Source organism: Podarcis gaigeae (genome assembly GCF_964106915.1).
Source record: "Podarcis gaigeae genome assembly, chromosome: 14".
Classification (NCBI taxonomy): domain Eukaryota; kingdom Metazoa; phylum Chordata; class Lepidosauria; order Squamata; family Lacertidae; genus Podarcis; species Podarcis gaigeae.
Window position 1 is genome coordinate 13,254,982 of NC_139690.1, and position 26,147 is coordinate 13,281,128.

At 42.5% G+C, this 26,147-nt stretch overlaps 2 protein-coding genes across 5 annotated transcripts in view; one reads left to right on the forward strand and one right to left on the reverse strand.

Annotated features, from left to right (window-relative positions):
* Nucleotides 1-11,835, reverse strand: part of MYEF2 (myelin expression factor 2) — a 21,880-nt gene extending 10,045 nt beyond the window's left edge. The window contains exons 1-7 of the mRNA XM_083712985.1: nt 11,558-11,835; nt 6,506-6,735; nt 5,275-5,327; nt 4,025-4,032; nt 3,816-3,909; nt 2,709-2,900; nt 1,742-1,895 (exon numbers count right to left, since the gene is read on the reverse strand). Coding sequence (XP_083569111.1) covers nt 1,742-1,895; nt 2,709-2,900; nt 3,816-3,909; nt 4,025-4,032; nt 5,275-5,327; nt 6,506-6,735; nt 11,558-11,703 — 877 coding nt within the window. The 5' untranslated portion in view covers nt 11,704-11,835. The remainder of the gene's footprint in view (nt 1-1,741; nt 1,896-2,708; nt 2,901-3,815; nt 3,910-4,024; nt 4,033-5,274; nt 5,328-6,505; nt 6,736-11,557) is intronic.
* A 6,289-nt stretch (nt 11,836-18,124) lies between these two features.
* On the forward strand, nt 18,125-25,018 carry CTXN2 (cortexin 2). 4 transcript variants are annotated; one of them, XM_083712979.1, is made up of 3 exons: nt 18,125-18,407; nt 23,301-23,351; nt 24,535-25,018. In XM_083712979.1, the coding sequence occupies exon 3, from the start codon at nt 24,583-24,585 to the stop codon at nt 24,826-24,828; it is 246 nt and encodes an 81-aa protein (XP_083569105.1). In that variant the 5' UTR covers nt 18,125-18,407; nt 23,301-23,351; nt 24,535-24,582; the 3' UTR covers nt 24,829-25,018. The 4 variants fall into 4 exon arrangements, with proteins under 4 accessions (XP_083569105.1, XP_083569104.1, XP_083569102.1 ...); XM_083712978.1 differs by lacking the exon at nt 18,125-18,407 and adding an exon at nt 18,439-18,721; XM_083712976.1 differs by lacking the exon at nt 18,125-18,407 and adding an exon at nt 18,440-18,687.
* Nucleotides 25,019-26,147: the final 1,129 nt, after the last annotated feature.

Here is a 26,147-nt window from a genome sequence, read left to right on the forward strand (position 1 = left end):
AAGGAACCTTATATCCGCCAATAATATGTTAAGCTGCACAGGTGATCTTACAAACACACTCGCACCCTAGACTGTCATCCAGTAGCTTCATCTTAGGGGTCTTGTCAATTAAATTTGCATTTATATGCATGCATGTAAAATAGTGGTCCGAATTCATTACAGCAAGCACCATTTTAGAAGAATTCTGATTTGGAATGCCTCCAAGATTATGACTGTGGCTTTGATAATTTCTTTAAAATCTGCTATATGAGTTAGACTGGACCACTTTTTAAATCTGTAAAATCAACTGAACATTACAATCCTACTATATACTATTCATGTACTTTTCTGAATAGCCTTTTTTTTTTTTACAAGTATCAGGTTTTTTTGGGGGTAGGGGAGATTATATAGCTAAAACCATAGAGAATCAAGAGGTGGGGGCACTTGTGAATTTCATTAATGGCCCTCCTATCTCTCCCCCAATAATACGAGCACTGTTGAACTCAAATTACAAACACTTACTAAAGAATTAGTTACCTAAAAGTAATGGCAAAATGGGAAAATATTATCCTTAAAGCACATCATTGCTTGTAAGTCACAATTAACAATGGTTTAAGTAGTTCTCTATTGCCAGACCAGTATTTTTCAATAAAACAACAAGTGTGAAATACCGTATTTTTCGCCCTATAGGACGCGCTTTTTCCCCTCCAAAAATGAAGGGGAAATGCGTGTGCGTCCTATGGGGCGAATGCAGGCTTTCGCTGAAGCCTGGAGAGCGAGAGGGGTCGGTGCGCACCGACCCCTCTCGCTCTCCAGGCTTCAGGAGAGCCGCAGCGCCAGTCCCACAAGGTCGAGGGACAGCAGGGAGGCGTAACGCCGCCATCCCACTGTCTCCCGATGTGGTTTGGAGGCTGACGTCGGGGAGACGCGTGCTTCTCCCGGCCGCCAGCCCCGCAAGCTCCGGGGAAAACGGGGAGGCGCAGCGCGTCTTCCCGCTGTCCCCGGACCTGGTCTGCAGGCGGGCGGCGGGGAGAAGAGCTCTTCTCCCCGCCGCCAGCCCCACAAGCTCCGGGGACAGCTGGGAGGCGCAGCGCGTCCTCCCGCTGTCCCCGGACCTGGACCTCCCCGCTGCCGGCCCCATAAGCGCCTGGGGGCAAAAAAAAATTTTTTCTTTATTTCCCCCCCCCAAAAAAAAAACTTGGTGCGTCCTATGGGGCGAAAAATACGGTAATTCTGCAAGTAAACAATGGTCTGAACAAGTCAGTCGCACTGATTTTCCATATAGTCTAACTGTGCTTGCCAAATTCTTCAGGTTTTCAGTTCTAGGTTGCATCAGCTGCCACCATAAAATAGGGTATATTTTGTATTTTACTGGTGATAAGCATCATTCTCAGAATCTCTAATGCCATGAGCCACTTTGTTCCAATAGAGGAAGATGACTTTGGGATTCAAGTTCTCCCCTTAACATTATCATTCCCCCCATTCTATGTTATCCCTACTCCAATGTAACTATGGTGTTATAGTCAATCTCCTGAATATACTAGCAGTAATACAGTTAGTATATCAAGGGAAAATGTACATGATCAAATATACTACAAACAGAAAAGTTATCAATTGCTTTGTTGAAGAACTCACCTATATTCACACAAACATACAAGTCAAATATAATGTAGACAGAAAATAATGCACTCCTATTTAACCCACACTTGACAACGTACTCCTTTAATCAGGCCCAGTCACTCCCCAACTCTTGTCAGGATACATATTGCCTGAACAGCTTCGATTGGCTGCTCAAAAGTCACTGTTCCCATTCCTCGACTCTTTCCATCTTTGTCTTCTTTAATATCTGCACGTTTTACAGTCCCAGCAATGCTGAACACTTCCTTTAATTTCTTCCAGCCAACTTTGAAGTCAAGCTTAAAAAGAAAGTTTCCATGAAACAAACCAAGACAATTTTGTCTTACAAAACAGGATTTTTGTTTTAGCGCAGGGGCAAACTCTACACATAGCTTAAGCATTGCAATATATATATATATATATATATATATATATATACACACACACACACACACACACACACACACACATTTTCTGTATTGTTGACAGATACATGGAAGATTTCCAAAACTGAAGTATTAGTTATCAGAGATGCAAATAAATCTTTGGTTACATCCATGTTCTTTCCTTTCATTTTTTCAACATGTTGAACAACTTAGTTCTGATGAAAAGTAACAACTCAGCTAAAAGCTATCAAAAGGAATGTAGTACATAATCCAACACTATCTAGTTGGGGAAGAGTAAACAAAAAACCATGTACTGATTTTAAAACTGGCTACTCTGAGAGAAAACTATTCATATGCATACTCAGCTCACAGAACAGGTTTATTAAAAAGGGTTTCAAGAATTGCAGAGCAGCATAAAAATTTAAGTTGGAGGTCCTAAAATAGCTTTCTCCAACCTGGTGGCCTCCAGATGTTTTGAATTACAACTTGATGAAGCTGATGCGAGCTGTAGTCCAAAATACCTGGAGGGCACCAAGTTGGGGAAAATATTTATATTGCAGTTTAGATACACAAAACCACCCTCAGATGAGATGCAACAGTGTTTAAAACCCTGTTAAAATGGGCATAATACTATCGGCTAAGAAAAATCACTTGTGCTGTGCTAAGTAAACTTGATGTTTTGCTGCAAAATGAAGCAATGCACAGCCAGTATGTATTTATACTTACATTGGCAACAAAAATAGTGGACCCAAGCCTGCCAGCCTGCAGATTGCTAATAATCTCGGGAGGAATGTTTGGATTATTAATAATAGAAGGTGGCAAATTCATCAAGCCAGGTGATATTTCTGGGCCATGTCCTCCCGTGTAGGGTCCACTCCCACGCTGCAACGCCCTGCGAGCATGCTCACCATCCGGATCCTACAACAAATTTAGTAATAGAATATACATCTGTTAATCCCAAATCACAGGTAACAGTACTTTCTTTCAGAAATTTCACAGTATCACAACAGAGCAGTTAGCATCCTTATCAGCGGCGGCAGAAGGAATAAGTACTTCATGTGCATGGAGACCTGGCTCCCTCACCTCTAGAGGTGGTCCTTTCAGATGAGGGTTGAGACAAGTGTGCACTGCCACTTCATATGCTGTTACCTAGCCTATGGACAAGTAGAAATCTGTCAGCCTAACATGTTCTTTCAAAAACCAAATTCAATTATCTTGGTGCTCTCTGTTAATATCAAACGTAGAAAGCATAACTCTCTGACATCATGGTTCAGACTGGAACACTCATACAGGCAAATGAAAATGCTGACACATTTTATTCCTCCCTTATCGCTCCCACAGCAAGGCAATCTGAACATGATACACATCAGAGCCACACAGCAAATTCCCCAGACTTAAAGGTGATTGTTCATCCAACTACAGATCTAATCTTGTAGGAGAAAAGGCATATTTTAAGACTCAAGAATATCAGTAGGATGTAGATCCCCAACCTAAGCAACTCATGTCAGTATAGCAGTCTTATCTGAAGTTTTAATTATACAAGTGCCTCAACAGTTCCCTAGACAAGCAGTCTGAGGCTGCAGCATATCTAATTCATTTAAAAGCTACAGGTAGTGGAAACAAGGAGTAGGAATTGAATGTATTTGTCATTCTGAGAGAAAATTGGTACTTTTGATATCATTGGTTGCTTGGAAATGAAGTATGATTGTTGTTATTATGTGGAAGTATCTGTGAGGGCATTTAATAGCTCTATACAGTTTGTTCTGCTATTTTAAAAGAATTCCAAAACTCTTTCAATACTCTGCATCAAAGCTGCAAAAACTACAAGCATACCTCTTTTATGTTCAATGGTCTTCCATTTAGGTCATATTTATTCATAGTTTCCAGTGCCTTCTTTACAAATTCTTCATCTTTGAATTCAACAACACTGGATGAAACAAAATAATGATGTTTTGGTTTGTGTGATTAACTTTAAAAATTGTTATTAAAATACATTTAAAAACTAAGGGAAAACAAAGGAAAAAACACAAAGGAACACTTACCCACAACCCTATAGCCATGTGAAGATTTGCCAACATGGAAGAAGGAAAAAATAAAGTTGATTTAGTAAATGCAGTTGCAATGAAGTATTTTAACATTTCAGACAAACTGAACAAAAATAGACACGCTGAATGAAGAATGTAGTTTTGGAGTGGGAAGAGCAACATTAAGCTAGTTATTTCTCCTACCACCTTGCATATACATTACAAAGTTTATTTATTTAACATTCATTATATAGACACAGATGGTCAGTTTTTTTAAACTCTGACTTTTTTTTTTAGCCAAACCAGAAATAGAATGTGAAAATGATATACAAATTCCCATGACCAACTAAAGGAAAAAACTGAGCAGGATAACCAAAAATGGATGATTATCTTAAAGTGCAATACTCAGGTTTTCCAGAAAAATGACTGCAATTACATTACTTAACAACTGCTGGTATCTTCTCCATATCTCAGTTTTAAGGAGAAGCAGTTTGGTTGCTTTTTTTTCAGCACTACTATTCAATAAAAATAAAGCAACCAGTTTAGGTCTATTTTTGTTTTATTCTTTGACACATTCCCACAGGCCGAACAAAAAAAGCATTTAAATAAAATTTTCAAAGGGAAAAAACCAGACACCCAACAGGTTTAATTGCTTACGTTCGAGTCAAACCTGCATTCTCTTGTTCACACAGCAGGCTCAGACTTACTATAGTTTGAACGTTTGACCTTTTTAAGAAGACAGACACAAAGCAGCTTTTAACATTCTTTGCACTGAACTGCCTCCCTCATTGCTGGCAATCCACTGCCTAACAACCAACTCCTTCCATTCCATTTTTAAAAAGACCTAGACAAGTTCAATAATCCAGAAGAAGTCCTGCAATCTTTTAGGCTCATCAAAACATATGTTTATACTCAAGCCTCAGATTAGAATGCTACACTTAAATTTATCATTTCAGTGATATTTTTTCCAATGCTCCACTTAAAACACATCTGAACACACCAGAAATCCTAACGAGAGCTGCTGTTTTAAATGAATTAGGTAAATGCCATTTATTTAGACACATATTAGAGAGCTTTCCCCTTGCATCCAACTACACCAGTTTATATGAAAGTTGACAAAGCTGTATCTGATACAGAAACCTCAGTCTGTAATAACATCAATGAAAAAAAATGAAACTTACTTTCCAATTACTGGTACAAGTATTAAACAAAAGTAAAACTGCTGAGGAACATTAAACCTCTAGCAGATGATTGCCCACGGCACTTACCCTTGATTTTCCTTCTGCATCCTTAAACAGCTCCACGTATGTAACCTCACCAACTACATAAGACATACAAAGGGAAAATACCAAGAGACAATGCATTTAAACACCAATGTCTTGCTTTGCTGTGTCCCTGTGCACAACTCTACGAAGAAGCACCTATTATTCACCAACAATCAAAACCAGACCAACATACCTCCTGTCAAGGTCTATATAATTTAGCTAATTTTCAGGAATATGCAACAGCCACATTCTCAAAAACTAAAGAAAAACAACTATATTTAACCTAATTCATACTACAGATCATATTTTGGCCAGTATGATATAGTTGGTGAACAAGTTCAGATATACAAATAGTCCCTTCACCTCTCAATTAAGGACATCAACAATAACACTTTCAGTGACATTTGTCATCCTGCTAACAACAGCTGTTTTAAGGTGACTTTCTACCTGAGTAGCTTCAAATAGTAAAGAGGTTGCCTTCAATAGAATAACCAATTTACAAAAGTCAAAAAATTTCACAGCAAGCCACACACTTTCTAAGGTTTCATTGCATAAACCAAATCATATAAGTCACGTCACCTTACAACAGATACACCTAGCACAGTTAAAGGTTTGTTTTATTTATTTATTTTTAAAGCCTAGAAACCAAATGTTCTTTGCATGATTTTGAAGCAATCATTTTTTCCAGTTAATTCAAAACCAACTTTTGACAGTTCATGGATTGGGATTTCTTCCACCCGACATGCCCATGGCAAGAAGTTTGGGGCATTCAAAAAACTACAACTGTAGTAACAAACGTGATGTAGAGCTCCAGACAGACAAGTCATGGCAGAAGTGACAATGCAGACAGAGAATTCTACAGCCAGATTCCACCAAGAAAAATACAGAAACATCTTTTGAAAGACATCTTTTCATTCATACTTTAAAAGCACACTAAATTTTGCTTATATTCAGAACTACACCTAGACATAACGCAGTCCCTTTGAAGGTTCATGAGGGCATGCATATTCTCTAGGCTACCTACTATCATACAAGAATGGAAGGAGACTGTGGGTACTTCATTTGTTTACTGATACTATCCTGCAATGCAAATGTCTCCAGTGAAAGAGAGGGGGAAAGTAGACATAACAAGCAGAAGTTGAAAAGGACAATCCAAAACTGTGTGTTTCACAGTATTCCAGATATCTGAGTTTGTCTCATTCCTGTGAGAAGCCGGCTGCAAGGAGCAAGTTACCTTTCTCTCTCATAAGATCTTTAATAGACTGCCATTTCATATCATATGGGATGTTGCTAATGAATACTCTGTTACGGTTAAGGGTCTTCTTTTCTCCAGTGCCTGCACCCTTCTCCTTTGTGTAAGGATGGAATCTATTCCTGTGTCCAAGAGATGGGATTGCCTTAGGCTTTGAAATATACTTTGATTTCACAGGTGGTCTCTCATCCTTTCCCGTTTCATCATTTTCCCTGCATGTGAGGAAGGAAAAAAATAAGAATATTAGTTTGCTTTTAAGTATATAATTCTATCAAGTCTTTAGGACAAAATGTAAAGCCCAAAGTAGCACCTATCACAGGGACAAATGACACACATTCAGGGTAATACCTTCACACCTGTGTGCATATGTTTTAAAACAGCAGGCATGGGAGTGGATCCAAAATTGGAACTGTAGTATGAGTGGGAAGGGGGAGGGACTAAGTCCCCCCATGAAAAAAGATTATATTTATGCCAAAAACAGCTTCCCAGGAATGATTTTGGCAAGACCCTGCACAGGAAAGAAAGGGTTAACTCCTCATCCAGCTGTGCTTTGGTCCCAATCTGGATTGGGGATCCCTGCGGCTGCTATTTAAAAACCAAATAAACCTGCATGTGCAAATGCAAAGATGCATGTAGCATCACATGAAGCCCATGATCCTCTCCTTTTTGGCTTGCATCTCTGTCCAGTTTCCATGACTAGAGAGACTGATTAAATGAAAGCAATAATTTTCATCTAGGTCCTAATGCATTCAGAGTGTTACACTTTTCCCTCACTAAGAGACAATGTTAGCAACTACACATAGGTCACTCAACCATCTTTTCTTTCATTTCCAGTAGGATTAAACCAGCAGTTCCTTCTACAAACTAGAATACACAACTGAGACAATATAAGACCATGACACTCAGTCAAAAGTTACTCAGGTTTCTTATGAAGGGAACTATTTCAGTTTTGCCACGCTTAAGAGGATCAGAATGCCTGAAGACAGCAACACTTCTTTACAAAGCAGGAACTTTCTTTAGCATACAATTCAGCAACAGAAATCTCTGCTGGTGTACAGGTTGTGGGTGCCCAAACTGACATGCATGAAGAACATATTTTTTACATTGCCCTGTCAACATATATGGTCTTCTATTAACATCAGTCAGCATCAACACTTATTTGCCAGTTTGATAATTCTCTGCTTAGGGACTACGCATGTGCCCAGGCAATGTAATGTAGACTTATGCTGGTCATGTTTCTGACCACTAAACTGGCTGCCATGGGTGGCAATGTATTTCATCTAGAAAAGTGAGCAGACTGCCAGAAGAGACAAAAACTTCAAGCTGCCTCCAGCAGCCCACTGCCCTTCTCCCCACCCACCACAGAAAGGAAGCAGGCTCCATGGAGAAAGATATCCGACCTTGGGCAGCTTCCTGTGTTTCCATGCTAGCTGTGGAGGAGGGCAAAAACCCTCATGTTGTCAAGTACAGAAACCAAAATAATACATTCATGTCTGATACATCATTAGACCAAAGGACCATTTAGTGTGGCATCCTGTTCATAGTCCACAAGCAGGACATGAGCATGGAGTGAAGGAATGCTCCTTCTTTCCATCACCATGCTGCTCAGTTTCCAAGCTAGGTGTACAGAATATGTACCTCCTGTGTGCCTAACAAAGAAACCAAGCAGCTTAGTGGTGAAGGCAGGGACTGCTCTATGCTGCCTGTGCCAACCCACCACATTTATATATAGCCTGCTTTTCAGTTGTAGAGGGGACTGGCAAAGGACAAACAGAATGCTCCATCTGCCAGTCCCTCTAAGGAGAAAAAACCAGGCTTGTGAAAATCTTTGTGGGCTTGTAACTTCTGGTGTTAATGTACAAGGCCGAATTGCACACACAGCCTGAGCAGTGTACAAAACATCTGGAAATCACTTTCTCCAACATCTTTTGAAAATGATCCATATTGACAGGGGGATCACATAGCCCCATATCCATGCTGTCAATTTGTACACTTTTTCCACCTGAATGTGCACAATCACAAGTCTGTACGCTCTAACCCACGCAAAGGCCAATGGCTCACAGGAGAATATTTCTAAATAACAACAAAGGATTGATAAGGGAACCACACAATTTGGACAGGTCTGTTCCTGACCAAGCTAGGAAAAATCCAGAGGAATTTAAGCACTAGGACTAAAAGAACTCCAATTGTTATTTAATGGTCAATTAGGACCAACTTTGAAAGTTCTTAGGTGATCCAACAAAGGTGAACTGTGGGATAGCTGAACACTAAACAAACACTAAACAAACAAACTTCCCTACCAAAATCAATTCCTAAGCAAAGTGCAATTGGAAAAGCTTCACAAATCAATCAATCACAAATCAATCAATTATCAAGAAAGGGACCAATTCACAGATTTCACAGGAAATTCAGAAGATTACATGTGATATTATTTGAATAACTGAATAAAACACAGGGGGTTCCCCACAGAAACTGGAGATATAGCCATTCCTCTAGATAGTCTTCTTTTCAATAAGAACTCCACTGCCATCATTGATAGATGAAAAAAGAATGGCACCGACCATCAAATTAATTGAGCCCAGGGCTTGTCATAAAAATTGTTTTTTAAAATAATTTCACATTATTGTTTAATGGAATAAAAATATTAACCTAAAAGGTCTCATTTTATTAAACTTCTGCAATGTTGACTAATGCTGAATATGATGGATTAAAAAACTGATCAGCTCAAACAATAAATATGAACTAGAAATAGAAAAAATATTTCACTGGGATCCCAATACTCATTACTTCCATAAAAACATCAATCAATTATAAAATTAACAAAGAATTGAGATAATGCAATGATACAAAAACATGCGTATCTTTCTTTTAAAAAGGCTTCCCCCAATATTGCCACTTTTAATGTTGTCAAACGCAAGTTCAGACAATAAGAAGATATACCATAGCTACTGAAAGGCTGGCCATAAAGTTCTATTCTAAACAGTTTTACTATTCACTTATGTGATCTTCAAATACTACACACCATACACTATAAATGAAAAAGACATACAAAACCCAATTTGATGAAAACCAAAAACATTTGACCTGAATGTTCCCTGCCTTGCAGTACCCTTTCTTGCCAGATTATATGACCAGATGAGCAGCTCTTTAAAAGCCTGGAAAGGTATACTGTATTCTGTGAAGCCATTATTCCAGGAGAAGTTAAAAGTGGAAAAAGTTTGCTGCTATTAAGAAAGCAAGTATGACACCTATAAACATTGAAGAAATAACTTAACTTGATTCATTTTTCAACAGAGAAACCAAACAGGTGACTTGACCGAAGTCCAAGCATTCCTTTACAGCAACCAGTTATAGACTGGCTAAGAAGAAATGTAGTAAGACCCCTGCTGCTTCTCACTAATGGTCCATCTGGTCTATAATTGTGTTTCCAAAGGTGACCTGCTATTTCTCCCCACCATCTAGTACAGGCATAGGCAAATTCGGCCCTCCTGATGTTTTGGGACTACAATTCCCATCATACCTGACCACTGGTCCTTTTAGCTAGGGGTGATGGGAGTTGTAGTCCCAAAAACATCAGGAGGGCCGAGTTTGCCTATGCCTGATCTAGTATTTCCCATACTGGGAAGTTCTATTCAGCTATCATGATCAACAGGTTTAAGTAGACCTGTCCTCAATGAATGCAGCTAGGGACCATCAATGCATCTTGTGGTGATGAATTCCATACAGTAATTATATATGTTGAAAGGCTCTTCTGTCTGTGTGGAATTTATTGCCTATCTATTACAATGAGCAACTACAGTGAGTGTGGGGCCACATTCTCCATGCTCTTCGTAATCACCAAAGGAAGAGAGTGGAAAGCTCACAAGTATGCACACAAAAACCACAAATTCTATTTATTTATAATAATCCAGCAAACTAGAGGTTTCTTAAATTAACCCTAGGGATATTAGGACCTTGGAAGAGAAGGGTTCCAAACTTTACAAGCTGGAAAATGTGAGATTAAAGTTTCTTTTAAAACAAAACTTCTCCTGCTTTGGAACAGACAGACCTAGCAGTTCTCAAGCAGGACCTTTAACACTCACCAACTAGTAACAAGAACACACACTGATAGACTGGTGTTATCACCAATTGCTCTTGTTGTGAATGGTTACTGTGCTTATCTTGTGCATACATGTTGTGGCTTTGCATAGTAATGTCACAGACTGTATCCTCTTGCATTTGGTGGACACTGGCCTTGTTTGTTGCGTATCTTGACAACCAGGAATAACAAACGTGGGTCCTAGTCCACAAAAGGCCTCTGCCACAAAACAAGCTGCCCATCTCAAAGGTGCAAAGGGACTCCTTGCTGTAAACCAACTGTGGGTGCAAAGGACACACTGTACCTGTTGACTCAGAACTAAGCCCTATGAAGCGAAAACAGGGTTTCGTCCAAGGTAAAGTATGTGCAGGGTTACACCCCATTCCCACACGGTTCTGCCCTTCATGAATCTTCTCGGTCCATTTCTTCATCTTTCATGAACCCGACTCGGACTTATTCTTTATCGCTACAATCGTGTTGTTTTTGTTTTCCTTTTATCGTCTTTCATCTGTGCAGCCGCCATCGCATCATGTGGCAGCTTATACCCTGAGCCAATCTAATAATAACTGCTCCATCATCATCATCCTCATCTCTGTTCCTGCTTAAGAAACACAACGACGGCCTACCGTGTGCCTCCCTTGCCTTTCTTCCATCCCAGAGTCGCAGGCAGCCCAGCCAGCCTCTGTCCCTCCCACTCACACACATAACACACCCATCAAGCGGCCCCTCTCCAAACAATGCCGGGTATGGTTACTAACGAGGGGAACCCGAAGCCTCAACCCCGCCATGGCGCAGGGACCACTCCCCCCCCCAAAAAAAACCAAAACCCTCCTGGCGCGAGGCCTGCGCGGCCCCCCGAATCCCCGCGCTCAGGTAACGGGTCCGGGCGGGCTGCCCACGCCCCCCTCCCGGCCTGGCCCGCCGCCCCGCCCCGTTTCTCCCTCACAAACACACACATTTTGACGCCATTGGCGCCGTCGCCGCTCTCCGGCCTGGCGGCTCCGCCCGCCTCTCCATCCTGCTGCCGCTCGTGGTCGTTGGCGGCCGCCTCGTCGGCTTCTCCCAACGGCGCCGACCCCTCGAACTTGTCGTTCTCCGCCATTTCCCCGCCGGGTTTGAAAAGGCCCTCCGCCTCCTCCTCCTCCTCGCGAGCGGGCGGGCGAGCGCGCGCCTCGGCCTCCACTTGCTAGATCCCGCTCTCTTTCTCTCTCTCTCCTCAGTCTCTGAACCGGCTTCCCCTAGGCTCTCGCGAGAACTCCGAGAGCGCGGCTGTGCCTTTCTGCCTGCCGACCGGCAACTTCCCGGTTGCCATAGCGACAGCGGCGGCGGCCTAGGCCTTTGCCGGCGGCCTGCATGCCTCCTTTTTTTTCCGGCTAAACCCCGATATTGGGAGGTGGGGGCGGGGTGGGCAGTGCCTTTTTTTTTTCTAAAAAAATGTTTAGGGGTACGCTCCTTTTCCTGCTCATATTGAAATACTGCCCCTCAATGAGGCCAAACTTATATGAGGCTGCATCCTAATGTTTTAATGTTGTATCTTAATCTTTTAAATTGTATTTTTTGTTTTTATTGTTGGTTGTTAGCTGCCCTGAGCCCGGTCTTGACTGAGGAGGGTGGGGTATAAATAATAAAAAAATATTATTATTATTAGTCACAAAATGTTTAGGGATATGCGTCCCCACCCCACAGAAAAAAGCACTGGACACCAGTAAAACTGGGTAAAATGTATAAAGTGTGTAATAAATGTTGGAAGTGTAAGGAGACAGAAGGAACATTTTACCATATGTGGTAGGAATGTAAGAAGGTAAAAAGCTTCTGGGAGATGATCTATAATGAGTTAAAGAAAATGTTGAAATATACTTTTGTTAAAAAACCAGAAGCTCTCTTGTTGGGAATACTGGATAATGAAATTAGTAAAAAAAGATGTGAAATTAGTTTTGTATGCAGTAACAGCAGCCAGAATTTTGCTGGCACAAAAATGGAAACAGGAAGAGATGCCCACGAAAGAAGAATGGAGGATGAAACTGATGGAATACGTAGAAATGGACAGATTGACGGGGAGAATTAGGAACCAACGTGACCAGAGATTCTCCGAGGACTGAAAGAAATTTACAGAGTATATCAAAAATTTCTGTGATGAGCAAATAACGTTCGTTGGCTTTCAAGAAGCTCTGTGAAATTACTGTTAGAAATATTGTTTAAAAAATATGATGTGATTATGAGTATTTGAGTGCAATATAATATTGGGAAATGTGAGACGAGGATAAAAAATAAACAGAAAATTATCAGACAAGCTGAGGGAAGTTCTGGAAAAAAAGGGGTTTAAGTTAAAAATGGATGTATAATTTTGTAAAAATGTTTTTTATGGAAAATCTAATAAAAATATTTATTAAAAAAAAGAAAAAAGCACTGGGGGTGGGAAGGACTGGCGAAGGCGACAGCTCCTTTTGTTAGCTGAATTAATGAAACAAAGTCGTAATATCATGAGCAGTGGTGAAGAAGCCCGAACTCTGTAAATGGTGAAGCTTTTTGGAAATACAGCGAAACAAAACCTCTTCGCCCTGGATTTTGACGCCTGAGATGTGTACTTTCAAGGCTCCCCTAATTTTTGTGGTTGTCTCCTGTTTAAAACCGTATTTCGCATTGTGTTTAAATTGTTGTAACCTGCCCTGGGGCGTTGGGGTGAAGGTTGCAATCCTCACGGCATGTAGTAATAATAAAAACAATAATAAATATTTGTAATAATAATAATAGCTGCTTACATAATACAGTTTGGCATGGGTGTAGCTCTTTTTATTTATGTTATATATACCTCATTTTTATTCTGCCCTCCAAATATCACAGGGGCGTATACATGATTTTGCTATCACAACAATGCAACAGGGTAGGAGAGGGCAACTGACACAAAATTACTCACTGATTTTCATGGCTGAGTTAAGCCCTTTATCTTCATTTTCCTCCTTTCTTTGGATCCAAACCACTTTCTTCTCCCAGAACCCATCTCACCTGCATGCTCCCTTACTCACTTATCGGGACCTAAACATCCCACCTTGGATATATTTTACTTATCTGCTCCTGGGACCCACAGTTTCCTCATCCTATGTTTCTTCTTTTTCTTTTCTTTTTTGGACATTAATAATAGAATTCTAGAGTTGGAAGTGATGCAGGAATATGCAGCGGTCCCATACGGGGATCAAACCTGCAACCTTGGCATTACCACCATGCTCTAACCAACTGAGCTATCCATATGTCTCAAACAGGCAGGGTTGCAGGTAAATACAGAGACCACCTCAACTAATAAAACAGCAAGGTGGTGGACCATAACAAAGGATTCCCACATGGTAGGGTTGATTTTTGTAATGCCACATTTGCAGACATCTTTGTAACACAGAATTGGTCTGCTAACAGGCCTAGGGCCTGAAGCCAGCTCCCTATAGAGCACATCCTTGGGGATCCTGCCATCTTTCATTCTGTACCTGACCAAGCTGGTGTGCAAGACTCAGGGGGGCTATGTTGGCAAAGTTCCAGGAGGACAGCAAAGTTCCAGCTTGCATATTAACCTAAAGCGGGGTTGAAGGTTCTTTATCAGCCTGAGGGCAACCTTCCAAGTGCCAAAAGCAAAAGGGGTCAGATGAATGAAACAAAATTTTATCTTCAGGTGGTAGGCTAGTTTCTACACACCATCGCACACCCCTCCCCATCCAGACAAGCAAGAGGCATGATGAGAGTTGGCACAGAGAGTGGGGTGAGGCCACTGCAGGATCCCTGCAGAAGCCGGCAACTGTGTGGGGATACCTGGTTGTGCCTTTTTGGAATTTTGCGCCACGGCCCCCCTGCCCCCCATGCTATGCCACTGCAGGCTGGAAAGGCAAAGGGAGAGATATGTTTTGTTTTCTGTTTGAATCCAAGGCTGTAGCTATGAAACAATACCCTTTTGGGATGTTAATGCTGTGAATCCCTCCATCGTAGGCCCAGGTTATATATGTGTAAATAAACCATATATCATAAAGACACCACAGTCTCTGCTGTGCCTCATTCCAAAGGAAACACAAACCCTGGGTGAGTGTCTGGAACCCCTGGAATCTTGCACCACACCAAGATTGGGGTGGCATGCTGAAGCACACTAGGACGTCACACTACTCAATGCTGCTCCCACTGCATAGCATTTTGCTAAATCTTGGTGAATATTTGTCAAGCAGAGAAGTTATTTGCTGCTCACAAACAATAAAGTGGTGCTTATGCCAACACAGAAAAGGTTGGTTGTAGGATGAATGCAAATGAAATGGGAACACTATTTGCCAAAGGGTTTTGCAAGCTGTGAAAAACGTCCCTTTCATTTCTGTGTGTGTGCAGGCACAAACTAGGACTCCAGGAGCAAAACGTCCACCTGTACAGTGTGAGGGTAAAGACTTGATCACATTCTGTTTCTGTGATGGTGTCATGTAGTGAAATCTGATTAGTTACATGGTTCCATCACAAAGACATTTAAAGCACCATAAATGCTGTTCTGATGTTTTAATCTCTGGTGTTTCATTTGTGGTTTACATTTTGCACATTGTCAGAGAACTGCCATCGGAGCCAGAGGCGGAGGGAAGGCTCCAGAGGGATGCCAGAGAGGGTCCCAGTAGGGAGAGAGGCAGCCCATCTGCTGGGGAAGGAAATCAGCGTAGCACCAGTGGAGAAGGGGGGCAGAAGGGGGAATCGACGAGGGGGCTCCAGGACTCCTCGCCGGAGACCAGCGGGGAGAGCACGGGTCCTCCGCTGCCCACACCCTCCCTGCGCAGAAGACTTCCACGCAGGGAGAGTAGGAGGAGACTTGGCGTCAAAGAACTTCTTTGCTGGAAGAAGTTCAAGAAACGCCCACTGACGGATTCTGCCAGCGATTGAGACAGCCACGGGTGAGTAGCTGTCCAGACAGAAAGGGTTCACCCAGGTAGCCCAGCCAGGTGTGGCGACGATTTACGCACGAGCAACCCCTAGAACCATTACACACATTGTATGTTTTAAGGGCAAAAAAAATTAATTAATTAATTCTATGAAGTAATTAGGAATCAAGCCCATCTCATATCCAAATCCCGCCCACGCCCCACCCCTATGGCTCCATTGGTGGCGCTGTGGTCTAAACCACTGAGCCTCTTGGGCTTGCTGATCAGAAGGTTGGTGGTTCAAATCCACACAACGGGGTGAGTTCCCATTACTCTGTCACAGCTCTTGCCAATGTAGCAGTTCGAAAGCACACCAGTGCAAGTAGATAAATAGGTACCGCAAGCGCCATAACTCTCCAGTGGTTTGACTTTACTCCTGAAGGCACATACTTCCATTGTCTCCCAAGACAGACGGATGCCAAGAACCTAAGGAATGCGTCCTGTTGTTATTACACACCAACAGCATCAGTGTGTGAAATGCACAGAAGCAGGACCAGCAGGATCTAGTTGACTTCCCAAGGTAAGCGTAAGGTTGTCAGGGGCAATTGTCTCTTTAATTTTGTGTTATACCACACTCCTTGTCACAGCCATTTTGTGTTAAGCTATGCCATTTGTGGTTGGCACACCCAACACACTCTCAACTTCTGAAATGTGCCCACTAGTTCAAAAAGGTTGACGACCCATTCCTTAGTGAAACAAACCCCTAGGAACCTCTTCCTCCTCATTCATTCATTTATTAACAAGATGTATATACCAATTACCGTATGTATGGAAGTGAGAGCTGGACCATAAAGAAGACTGATCGCCAAATAATTGATGCTTTTGAATGATGGTGCTGGAGGAGATTCTTGAGAGTCCCATGGACTGCAAGAAGATCAAACCTATCTATTCTGAAGGAAATCAGCCCTGAGTGCTCACTGGAAGGATAGATCCTGAAGCTCAGGCTCCAATACTTTGGCCACCTCATGAGAAGAGAAGACTCTCTGGAAAAGACCCTGATGTTGGGAAAGATGGAGGGCACAAGTAGAAGGGGTGAAACAGAGGACGAGATGGTTGGACAGTGTTCTCGAAGCTACCAACATGAGTTTGACCAAACTGTGGGAGGCAGTAGAAGACAGGAGTGCCTGGCGTGCTCTGGTCCATGGGGTCACAAAGAGTCGGACACGACTAAACGACTAAACAACAATATACCGTTTATTCATCAAAAAGCTCCATGTGGTGTCCATAAACAATATAAAATATTCACTGAAAATCCCAAAAACTGAAAACGAGTTAACCTAACATTTAGCAAAACGTAAACTCATCAATTTTCCCCCTTACTATACACACACAAATAAAACTTTGTGTTGAAATCAAATTCTTATTCTGATACTCTTCTTGGTTCTCATAATCATGGAGATAAGATTGGTATAAGCTGTTATCTGGAATTCCCACAAGAACTGGAGGTCTGTGTTTTCTCAGCCAATTCTTAGCAGCCATAGCAAATGACTTGACGCAGAATTAATAGCAGATAAATATGACGGATGGGTCTGTAATTTCATCCGGCACATTAGCAATGCCACACAATTCCAGCAAATGGTTCCCCAATGGGTGGTTGAGCTACGAGGATACTGTGGAGATTAAATTATCGTTTAAAATTGTGCCTGGTGTTTATTCATGTTAATATATAAATCAACTTTATGGAGTGTTTCCCTTGCTCCTTGCTTAGCTGCAAATAACGATGTGCCCCATAAGGTAAAATCAAATCAAATATTTGGGTGCTGGTGTTGTTTTTAACTATTCAAGTGAATGATTCTCTCATTTTGTTGCCAGCTGCATGTAAGTTTCAGGACAAAATCTGGAAACAACCTCCTGGCTCTCATAAATTCCTGGAAGGATTCCTTTTTTTCAGCAAGGGAAGCGCCAAAAGGGAAAATCCGCTTCCCACTGAAGTTAATAGGGAAAACAGCCTCTTATCTGACTTTTGTAGGTTGCATTTACAATAGATTCGAAATAACCGGGAAGGGGGAGGGACTTCACACGCCAATCCATCACCCCTTTCGTACAACGGGAAACATTTGGCACACGCCGAATTCCGTACAACATGGCTGTTCCCCACAACGGAGCAACCCAGGCGAAATGCGAAGTAAAAAATAAATAAATCCAATCCCACCTACCCATCCCACCACAGTAGATCGGCGGGCCATTGCTTGCTCGATCGATCGATCAATCGATCTGTCTGTCTGTCTGTCTGTCTATGCATTCAAGTCGGTTCTTGCGCAGCACACTCAAATCGACCCCCGGGAAGCTACTGCAGCTTGCTTTAAATAAAACAAAAAAGTTAAATAATTTGCACTTGATTACGAGGGGAGTGGGGGCGAGAGGAGAAAAAAACACATCCTTGGGAGGGGAGCGAGAGAGAGATCGGCATCCTCCAACTTTGCGCCTTGTCCATTTCAAACCCCCTCCCCAATATTTGTTGGCAGCCAGCATGGAAAGTGGGGAACTCCCACGCACCTCCCTCCCCTCCCCCAACTGGACGGCTTTCTCTCCCGGCCCATAAATAACAACCCCCGTCTCCGCCTGGTTTTCTCCCCAGGTGCCTAGAGGCTGCCGAGAAACCGCTTCCCCAGAGATGCACATTTCCGAACAACAAGCTTAAGGAGGATTGCAAGCAAATAGGACCCAGTCTTCCGCTGCAGCAGCTGGGAGAGCATAGCAGATTTGCTAATGCCTCGCACGTAGTGTTTTGCAGGAACTTCAGATCAATCTGGATGGTGGGGAAGAGAGGGGGAGCCTTGGCAGCATGATAATCCAGCTTTCATATTGCCCACCACCTCCCCTCACATTTCCACTCCACCCCACGCCCCTCACCATCAAATTAAAACCTCTTGAGCAACCCCAGGTACTTGCCAGCGGTGCGTGTGTGTGTGTGCTCGGGAAAGGACCCTTCCCCACCCCACCCAGAGGCATCTAACCCGGCTGAAGGAACGCCCATAGCCGAGTCCAGATTCTCGGATGCTAATGTGGTTAGATGTAGCCGGAGCCCTGGCGATGCTCACGTTGGGCGGGAGCCCCAGAAATCCTCGCAGGGATCCCTGACAGTTTGGGACCTGATCCTCTTTCTGAGACCTTGAAACTTCGGCAGGTCGTTAGCATGGGGACACAGGATAAGGAGGAAAAGGGTTTGTACTCTCAGGATGTCTGACTCGGACGGGGGTGAGTGGGCTGTTTTGTGCGGGGTGGGTGGCGGCGGAGGGGGGTGGGAGGCTGTGTGTTGCTTTGACATCTAGCTCGGGCGAGGATGGGTGAGGCATCCATCTGCCATGGCTCTCCGGCTGGACTTAATGCAACAGGATGGCATTGACCTTGGTTAGCTGGGCAGTGTCGATTTCCTGCCTGGCAACGACGCCCAAGACTCGGTTGCTGCTGCCTCTGCTTGCTACCTCTCTCTTGTTATGACCAGGTAATGTCGAGCAGCCGAAGGTGGGAGGGGGATTGCCGGAGATCTCATGTTGCTTTTGTGCATAGAGCACCTAAATCAAGGATGCTATTTGGAGAGGGGGTAGGAAAGCCTGCTAGAAGGATTTTTAGTGGGTGTTGAGCAACCCAGGTCTCTAACCATATTTACTCGACAAGAAGTCCTGCTGGTGGTTGCAGTGGGGTTCCCTTTCAAGTAGGATTGCAACTGGAGAGAGAGGGAGTCATAGCCCACGAAGCTTCAGATGCAACCAACAACTGGCTTGTTTTTAAATATGTACATGCTGCTGGGTTAACCTGTTCGGTATATGTATGCATACTGTACTAGCATGTTAACAAGCCAGTCTAGCCACACTGACGCTAGCAGGTTCCCCAGCGACACATAATCTCCTTCTGCTGCCCACAAAAGGCATGTATTATTAGGGCATAGACAGCGGTTGGTAAACGTACTAGACGAGATCTCTCATCAAGGAAGTATAGTTCATTAGTGTTATGTATTATGCCTTCCAAAAGGAAAGTGTTGCCTTCTCTGCAGGGTAAGATTTCGGTGGTTTGTGTTTGTTGGCTCAGAGGCAACCTGCTGTTGCTCCAAAGTGGCAAAGAATTTTTTTTGCAAAAGCCAGGCAATACCTTACAGGAGTACCATAAAGGCCAAATCTGCAAGATGGCTGTCCACACAAGGGATGAGGGGGGAATTTGATTCTGTTCACATTTAAAAGGGAATCTATCAAATTTCTACTTTCTGAAACAAGATGAGAACTGAAACACCACCATCCTTTGAAGTTTCCACATATCCAAATTTTGCAACGCGGTTCTCCAACCAACCAGGCTTTTCATTATTAAAAAATTGCATATTGTAGTGGAAATGTGCATAAGGAATAATATGTTGGTAAAAATGACATACAAAAATGTATTCTATTAGGAAAAATGCATGCAAAAATGTGTGTGTCAGTCAAAACTGTATACAAAAATGTGCATATTCGGAGAAATTTGCACTAAAATGCTGATAAATTTTTGTGAGGATTTAAAAAAAATTACAATTTGCTGCACAAATCTGGAGAAATGAATTTATGAGTGGAAAAATTAGAAACTGGGAGAACCAGAATTGACAGATTTTTTTCCACCCCCATTCCACACCCCAAACAGCGCAGTGGCAACACCCACATTCTAGCACCCTATTGATGTTGGATCTTAACTATTCTACATAGAAGATATGTGTCATCTTAGAGCCATTCCAAAATATGTGCAATTGCAATAAGTGCACAGTTGCCACTTATTTGCCGCTGGAGATCTAGGCATCTTTCCTTCAAGTAGTATTTGGGTTCCAAAGGTATTGCATTACCTCAGTACTGCTCAAGGCACAACTGACTGTCAATGGGAAAACACTCTTTTCCCCCCAGTGAGGGTATTGCCTGCAATTGATGATTGGCATAAGAAACAAAGCTGCGTCAGTGTCTTTAGGTGTGGCCATGCCATAACAACTTCGCAGTGGACTGCTGTGCATCTTTACTCAGAGGTAAATCTCACTGTGTCCAATAGGGCTTTCTCCCGGGAAAGGGTCCCTAAGATTGCAGACTTGTGCAAAGTTGTGCACTCCTTGGCTTCAGCACTGGTACACACTCCATTGAGACAGGCAACCCCACCCTGTTTGGTTATGTGAGAAAAGGCTATAGCACTATTGATGTTGGGATGGGGGCATTGCTATTTATAACAATGATAATGATCCACATGACATTTTCCTGTAAGCGTTTAATTCAAAGCACTTTGTACCCATTACCATAGAAATCCTTACGGCATCCCTAGCAGGCCTATATTTACAGATTGTATATATTATATATATATATACACAATATATATATATACAATATATATAATAATATATATATATATGCACAATATATATACTATATATACAATATAGCAGGCCTATATTTACAGATTGTAGAGCAGTGTGCTGATTCTGGGGGTGAGAAATAGTTGTTTGCCTATTCAGTCATCCTGACCATTCCTACTCAGAAGTCCCACTGAATCCAGTTGGACTTACTCCCAGGTAAGTGGGGTTAGGATTTCAGCCTGTTATTTCCAACTGAGGATCTCTCAGTTCATGCCGTTTACCATTGCACCCGCCCAGCCAAGGAGGGAGGTCTGCCTTTCCATTTTTATTCTCTGGAAAGGTCCATAAAGCGATCCTTTAAATAAAAATAAAAATAAATCAGGCTATCAGATAGCAATGAACCGGAACAAGGAGTACAGTGGCTGCGTTTGACCTTCACAGTCACGAATTCTCATTTCCAATCCAGTCTTTGAAACTAAAGTAGATGATGAAATATGATTATAGCTCTGATGAAATATTCCCATCCCTTTTTTCATCTCCTTTCTCGAAGCGATCTGGGTAAGTCTTTCAAGGATTGGTTTCTTCAGCTGTTGCTTTTAAAACCTTATTTTCTCCTGTGTTAACCTGCTCACTATATGTGTACAGCGATATATTAGCAAGCCTGTTCATGGCAACACATAGGAAGAGTCCTGCTGGATCAAGTCAGTGCGGGATCCTGTTCTCACAGTGGCCAACCAGATGCCTGTAGCAGGATCTGCAGGTTCCAGCAAGTGGTATTCAGAAGCATACTGTTTCAACAGTGAAGGTAGAATATAGCCATCAGGGTTAGTAGCCACTGATAACCTTTTCCTCCTGGAATTTGCCTAAACCTCTTTTAAAGCCATCCAAATTGGTGGCAATCAGTGCCTCCCATGGAAGGGAGTTCCATAGTTTAGCTATGTACCGCACAAAGAAGTCCTTTATTTAGCCTGTCCCGAATCTCCCAACATTCAGCTTTGTTGGCTATCCAATGACTAGAATCATAGAATCATAGAATCATAGAGTTGGAAGAGACCACAAGGGCCATCGAGTCCAACCCCCTGCCAAGCAGGAAACACCATCAGAGCACTCCTGACATATGGTTGTCAAGCCACTGCTTAAAGACCTCCAAAGAAGGAGACTCCACCACACTCCTTGGCAGCAAATTCCACTGTCGAACAGCTCTTACTGTCAGGAAGTTCTTCCTAATGTTTAGGTGGAATCTTCTTTCTTGTAGTTTGGATCCATTGCTCCGTGTCCGCTTCTCTGGAGCAGCAGAAAACAACCTTTCTCCCTCCTCTACCCAAAGGTGGATCTACACATAGGGGGAGGGACAGACGGATGCTATATATAAGTCAAAAATTAAATCGTTATAACAAAAGAAAAGGGGAAAAAACACTATGTAAAATCGCATAGAAAAGTTTTTTGCTCTACAGCGCCATCTGGTGTTGCTTGTTTATAACACATTCAAAACACATGTGTGTTTTTTTTACTAATGTAGCTAAGCCCCAGGTTAAGTTGGAAGAGCCGTTGTTGTTCATTTCATTTCTATATCGCTTTATATGTTGTTGAAAAATATCTCAAAGCACTTTACAACCTACAATAAAGCATCAAATAAAACAATCCAGAATAAAACATTACCGAAAAAAGTCAAGTATACATCCAAAGCAAGATAATTAACAGGAAACTAAAATACTGTCTTGAAGATTTCAAAACAAAACGTTACCAAAGGAAGTCAAATACAAAATGCACATTTGAAGCAGCATAATTAGCAGGAGAATAAAATATTATCATTGCTGCTGGTGTTGCTGCCAACCCTGACAATGGTGGTTTGTGGTGGCTGGCAACTATAGCATCAACTCAAGCTTGATGACCTGGGTCTGCACTAAGAGACAGCCAAGGTGATCTGTAAACTGTAGTTCAGTGACAGAACATCCACTTTGCATGCAAATCTGTCTTGCGCTAGCAGACAGGTGAGTTTTCAATTTGCACAACATAGGAATCCAGCGAAAGAATTGCTCTAGCAGAAACTCATTTCACAGCAGATATCTACTGTATATTGCAAATGAAGTTACCAGCAACGTGCTTGTGCAATTTCTTGTGCAGCCGCATTCTGCTGGTCCAAACATTTTGCCAGCGGTACAGGTATAACATTAAGTGACACTGGATACAATCCACAACAAACACACACACATGCATGTACTTTAGGTGGGCCCATAAAAGTCGAATAAAACATTCAGACATAAAACTGCATTTTCAATTGCAGTTTTGTCTCGTGTTTGCCTCTTTCCCCCCTTTTCCGTTTGCTACAGTATTATTGTGTGTTCTTGCTCTGATATAGAAAACATGCCAGCTAGTAGCTATCTCATTCCTTCTGAGAGAGACCTGAATTCAATTCAGCACTTGCCTGTTTGTACCACAACTAAAACAGCTCAATGATTTAACCTTTTTTTGATGTCTCTACAGCTGTTCAAACTTCAGGAAAGCCTGGAAGTGTGCCTTATATGAATGCATCAGGTACCATTTATCAGTTACAATACATAAACTTTTAACTTGCTTTGGTGATTTCACTATGTAACTAGTTCTTTCACTTAAAAACACACACACACACACACACACACACATATATATATATGAATAAATTGTTTTATGACCTGCACGCTGGCAAACATGGTAATAATAATAATAATAATAATAATAATAATAATGTTTTAACTTCCATACAGCTTTTTTGAATGTTCAAAGTACAAGGCATACGTTGTTGTTGGTTGGTTGGTTCGTTTGCTGAATTTATATACCATCCTATACCCGGGGGTCTTAGGGCAGTTCACAGAATAAAATCAAGATATAAAACCACAAAATACCTAATAAAAATAAAAACAACAACCCAATAGCCCAATAGAAGTTGTTGAGACAATTTCTGTGCAAGACAGACCATTGTCATCATCCTTGCATTGCAGATATTTGGGACTGTAAGCAGGCTAAGGATAAGAGGCTGGGACCTTAGCCCAGTGACACAGTACATGCAGAAGGTTGTCACAGCAATCCTTTGCGCCTCCAGTTAAAAGGATCAGATAGCAAATAACTGAGACCCTGTTGGACCCCTGGAGAACAGCTGCCAGTCAGAGCAAATAATATTGGGCTAGATGAACAAAATGTCTGACCTTGTGTAAGGATAGTGGAAAACTGGGATAGTAAAAATAAAAAAGGTAAAGGAGCTTTGGATGATTAAGTCCAGTGAAAGGCAACTATGGGGTTGCGGTGCTCATCTCGTTTTCAGGCCGAGGGAGCCAGTGTTTGTGCACAGACAGCTTTCCAGGTCATGTGGCCAGCATGCCTAGACTGCTTCTGGTGCAACTTGCATTGGTGTGTTTTCAAACTGCTAAGTTGGCAGGAGCTGGGACAGAGCAACGGGAGCTCACGCCATCGCACGGATTCGAACCGCTGACCTTCCGATTGACAAGCCCAAGAGCCTCAGTGGTTTAGACCACAGTGCCACCCGCTTCCCTTACAGCTTGCTTACAGCTGGTGTTATACTTAAACTAGGAACTTCCCAAATCACACTTTTAGCCATTAAACTAAAGCTGCTCACTCAGTATTATAGCAGACCTTCTCCAATTTTGCAGGGACAGTCTCGGATTTAGGCAGCAGCCTAATGCTATCTCTACAACCAAAACATGCCTCCTGTTTTTGTTCGCAGGCGAAGAAGTGAAAATCTCGAAAGCCCAGCAGGATGTGAAGCCCAGAGATGAGCAGTAACTACTGCAACAACGCGTCATTGAGCATGAGTGTCAACGAGGTGTCCACCTTTCCCCTCACTCTGGAACAAAAAACCGGCTTTGCCTTCGTGGGGATCCTGTGTGTCTTTTTGGGACTTCTGATTATCAGATGCTTCAAAATCTTATTAGACCCTTATAGCAGTATGCCATCCTCCACGTGGGAGGATGAGGTGGAAGGGCTGGATAAGGGGACGTTTGAATATGCGCTTGCATGAAATACTCCAAAAACAAATTACCCTGCCTTAATTCTTATGTGTGTTTTTTCATTTGGGGTGGGGGGGTGGGAAAGGGGCCCTGGAATTCCTTAGTAAGGACGCATTTGTAACAGACCCCTATGTTTTGAAGACATGGGGGTGGCATTTTTGCTTTGTTTTGTTAAATAAAGGCTTTGTTGCAGATTCATAATTATTTTCACGTGGTTCCTGCTTTGGCATTCTACTGTGCAGGCAGTTCATTTTTTCTGGGGGGGACGCAGGGCTACGCATACCCCTAAACATTTTGTGAATCTAAGTTTGGCCTCATTGAGGGGCAGCATTTCAATATGAGTAGGAAAATGAGAGTACCCCTAAACATTTTTTTTGGGGGGGGAAGCACTGTGTGCAGGTAAGAATGAAGTGTGCAAAGGTGTGCCAATAATTGTGCAAATGCGAAAGAAGTCGTGAGGGAGGAGGACATTTAAAGCATGGGTAGGCAAACTAAGGCCCGGGGGCCAGATGCGGCCCAATTGCCTTCTAAATCCGGCCCATGGACAGTCTGGGAATCAGCGTGTTTTTACATGAGTAGAATGGGTCCTTTTATTTAAAATGCATCTCTGGGTTATTTGTGGCCCGTCTGGTGTTTTTACATGAGGACAATATGTCCTTTTATTTAAAATGCATCTCTGGGTTATTTGTGGGGCATAGGAATTCGTTCATTATTTTTCCCCACCCAAAATATAGTCCGGCCCCCCACAAGGTCTGAGGGACAGTGGACGGGCCCCCTGCTGAAAAAGCTTGCTGACCCCTGATTTAAAGCATGGTCAAGATTTGCAAGTGCAACCTGAACAGAAAATTATAACGCCTTGATTTTAGCCTTGAAGACCAGACATTCCTAGGCCAGTCGCAGAGAGAGATGGAACTAATCAAGAGTTTGCTTTTATGGGGTGGGGAGAGAAGAGGATCAACACTCCGCCATCTTTATCTCTCTCCTTCAGGGCCCCCAGAAGTGTTGAGAGCCCTCCTTCTGACCCAGGAACACCTAGAAGGGGCTAGCTTGGAGCAGTCCTTACTTCTGCTTACTGTCTCACACAATGACTACGTGAAAAAGCTCAAAGAAGACACAAAGAAGAGGCAGTAAATAGTTGCGCCTCAAGGTCACCTCTTAGCTCATACAGCGAGAACGAGAGTGACAATATTTGACAGCTGTTCAATTCCATTTTTAAGAAATGCTGGAATCAAAATTTCATCTCAGCCTTGTCACTCTTGTTAAAGAGGTGCTCTGAGAGCCTGCTGAGATAAAGCCAATCGGCACAGACAGACCATTCATTCATCTCTAT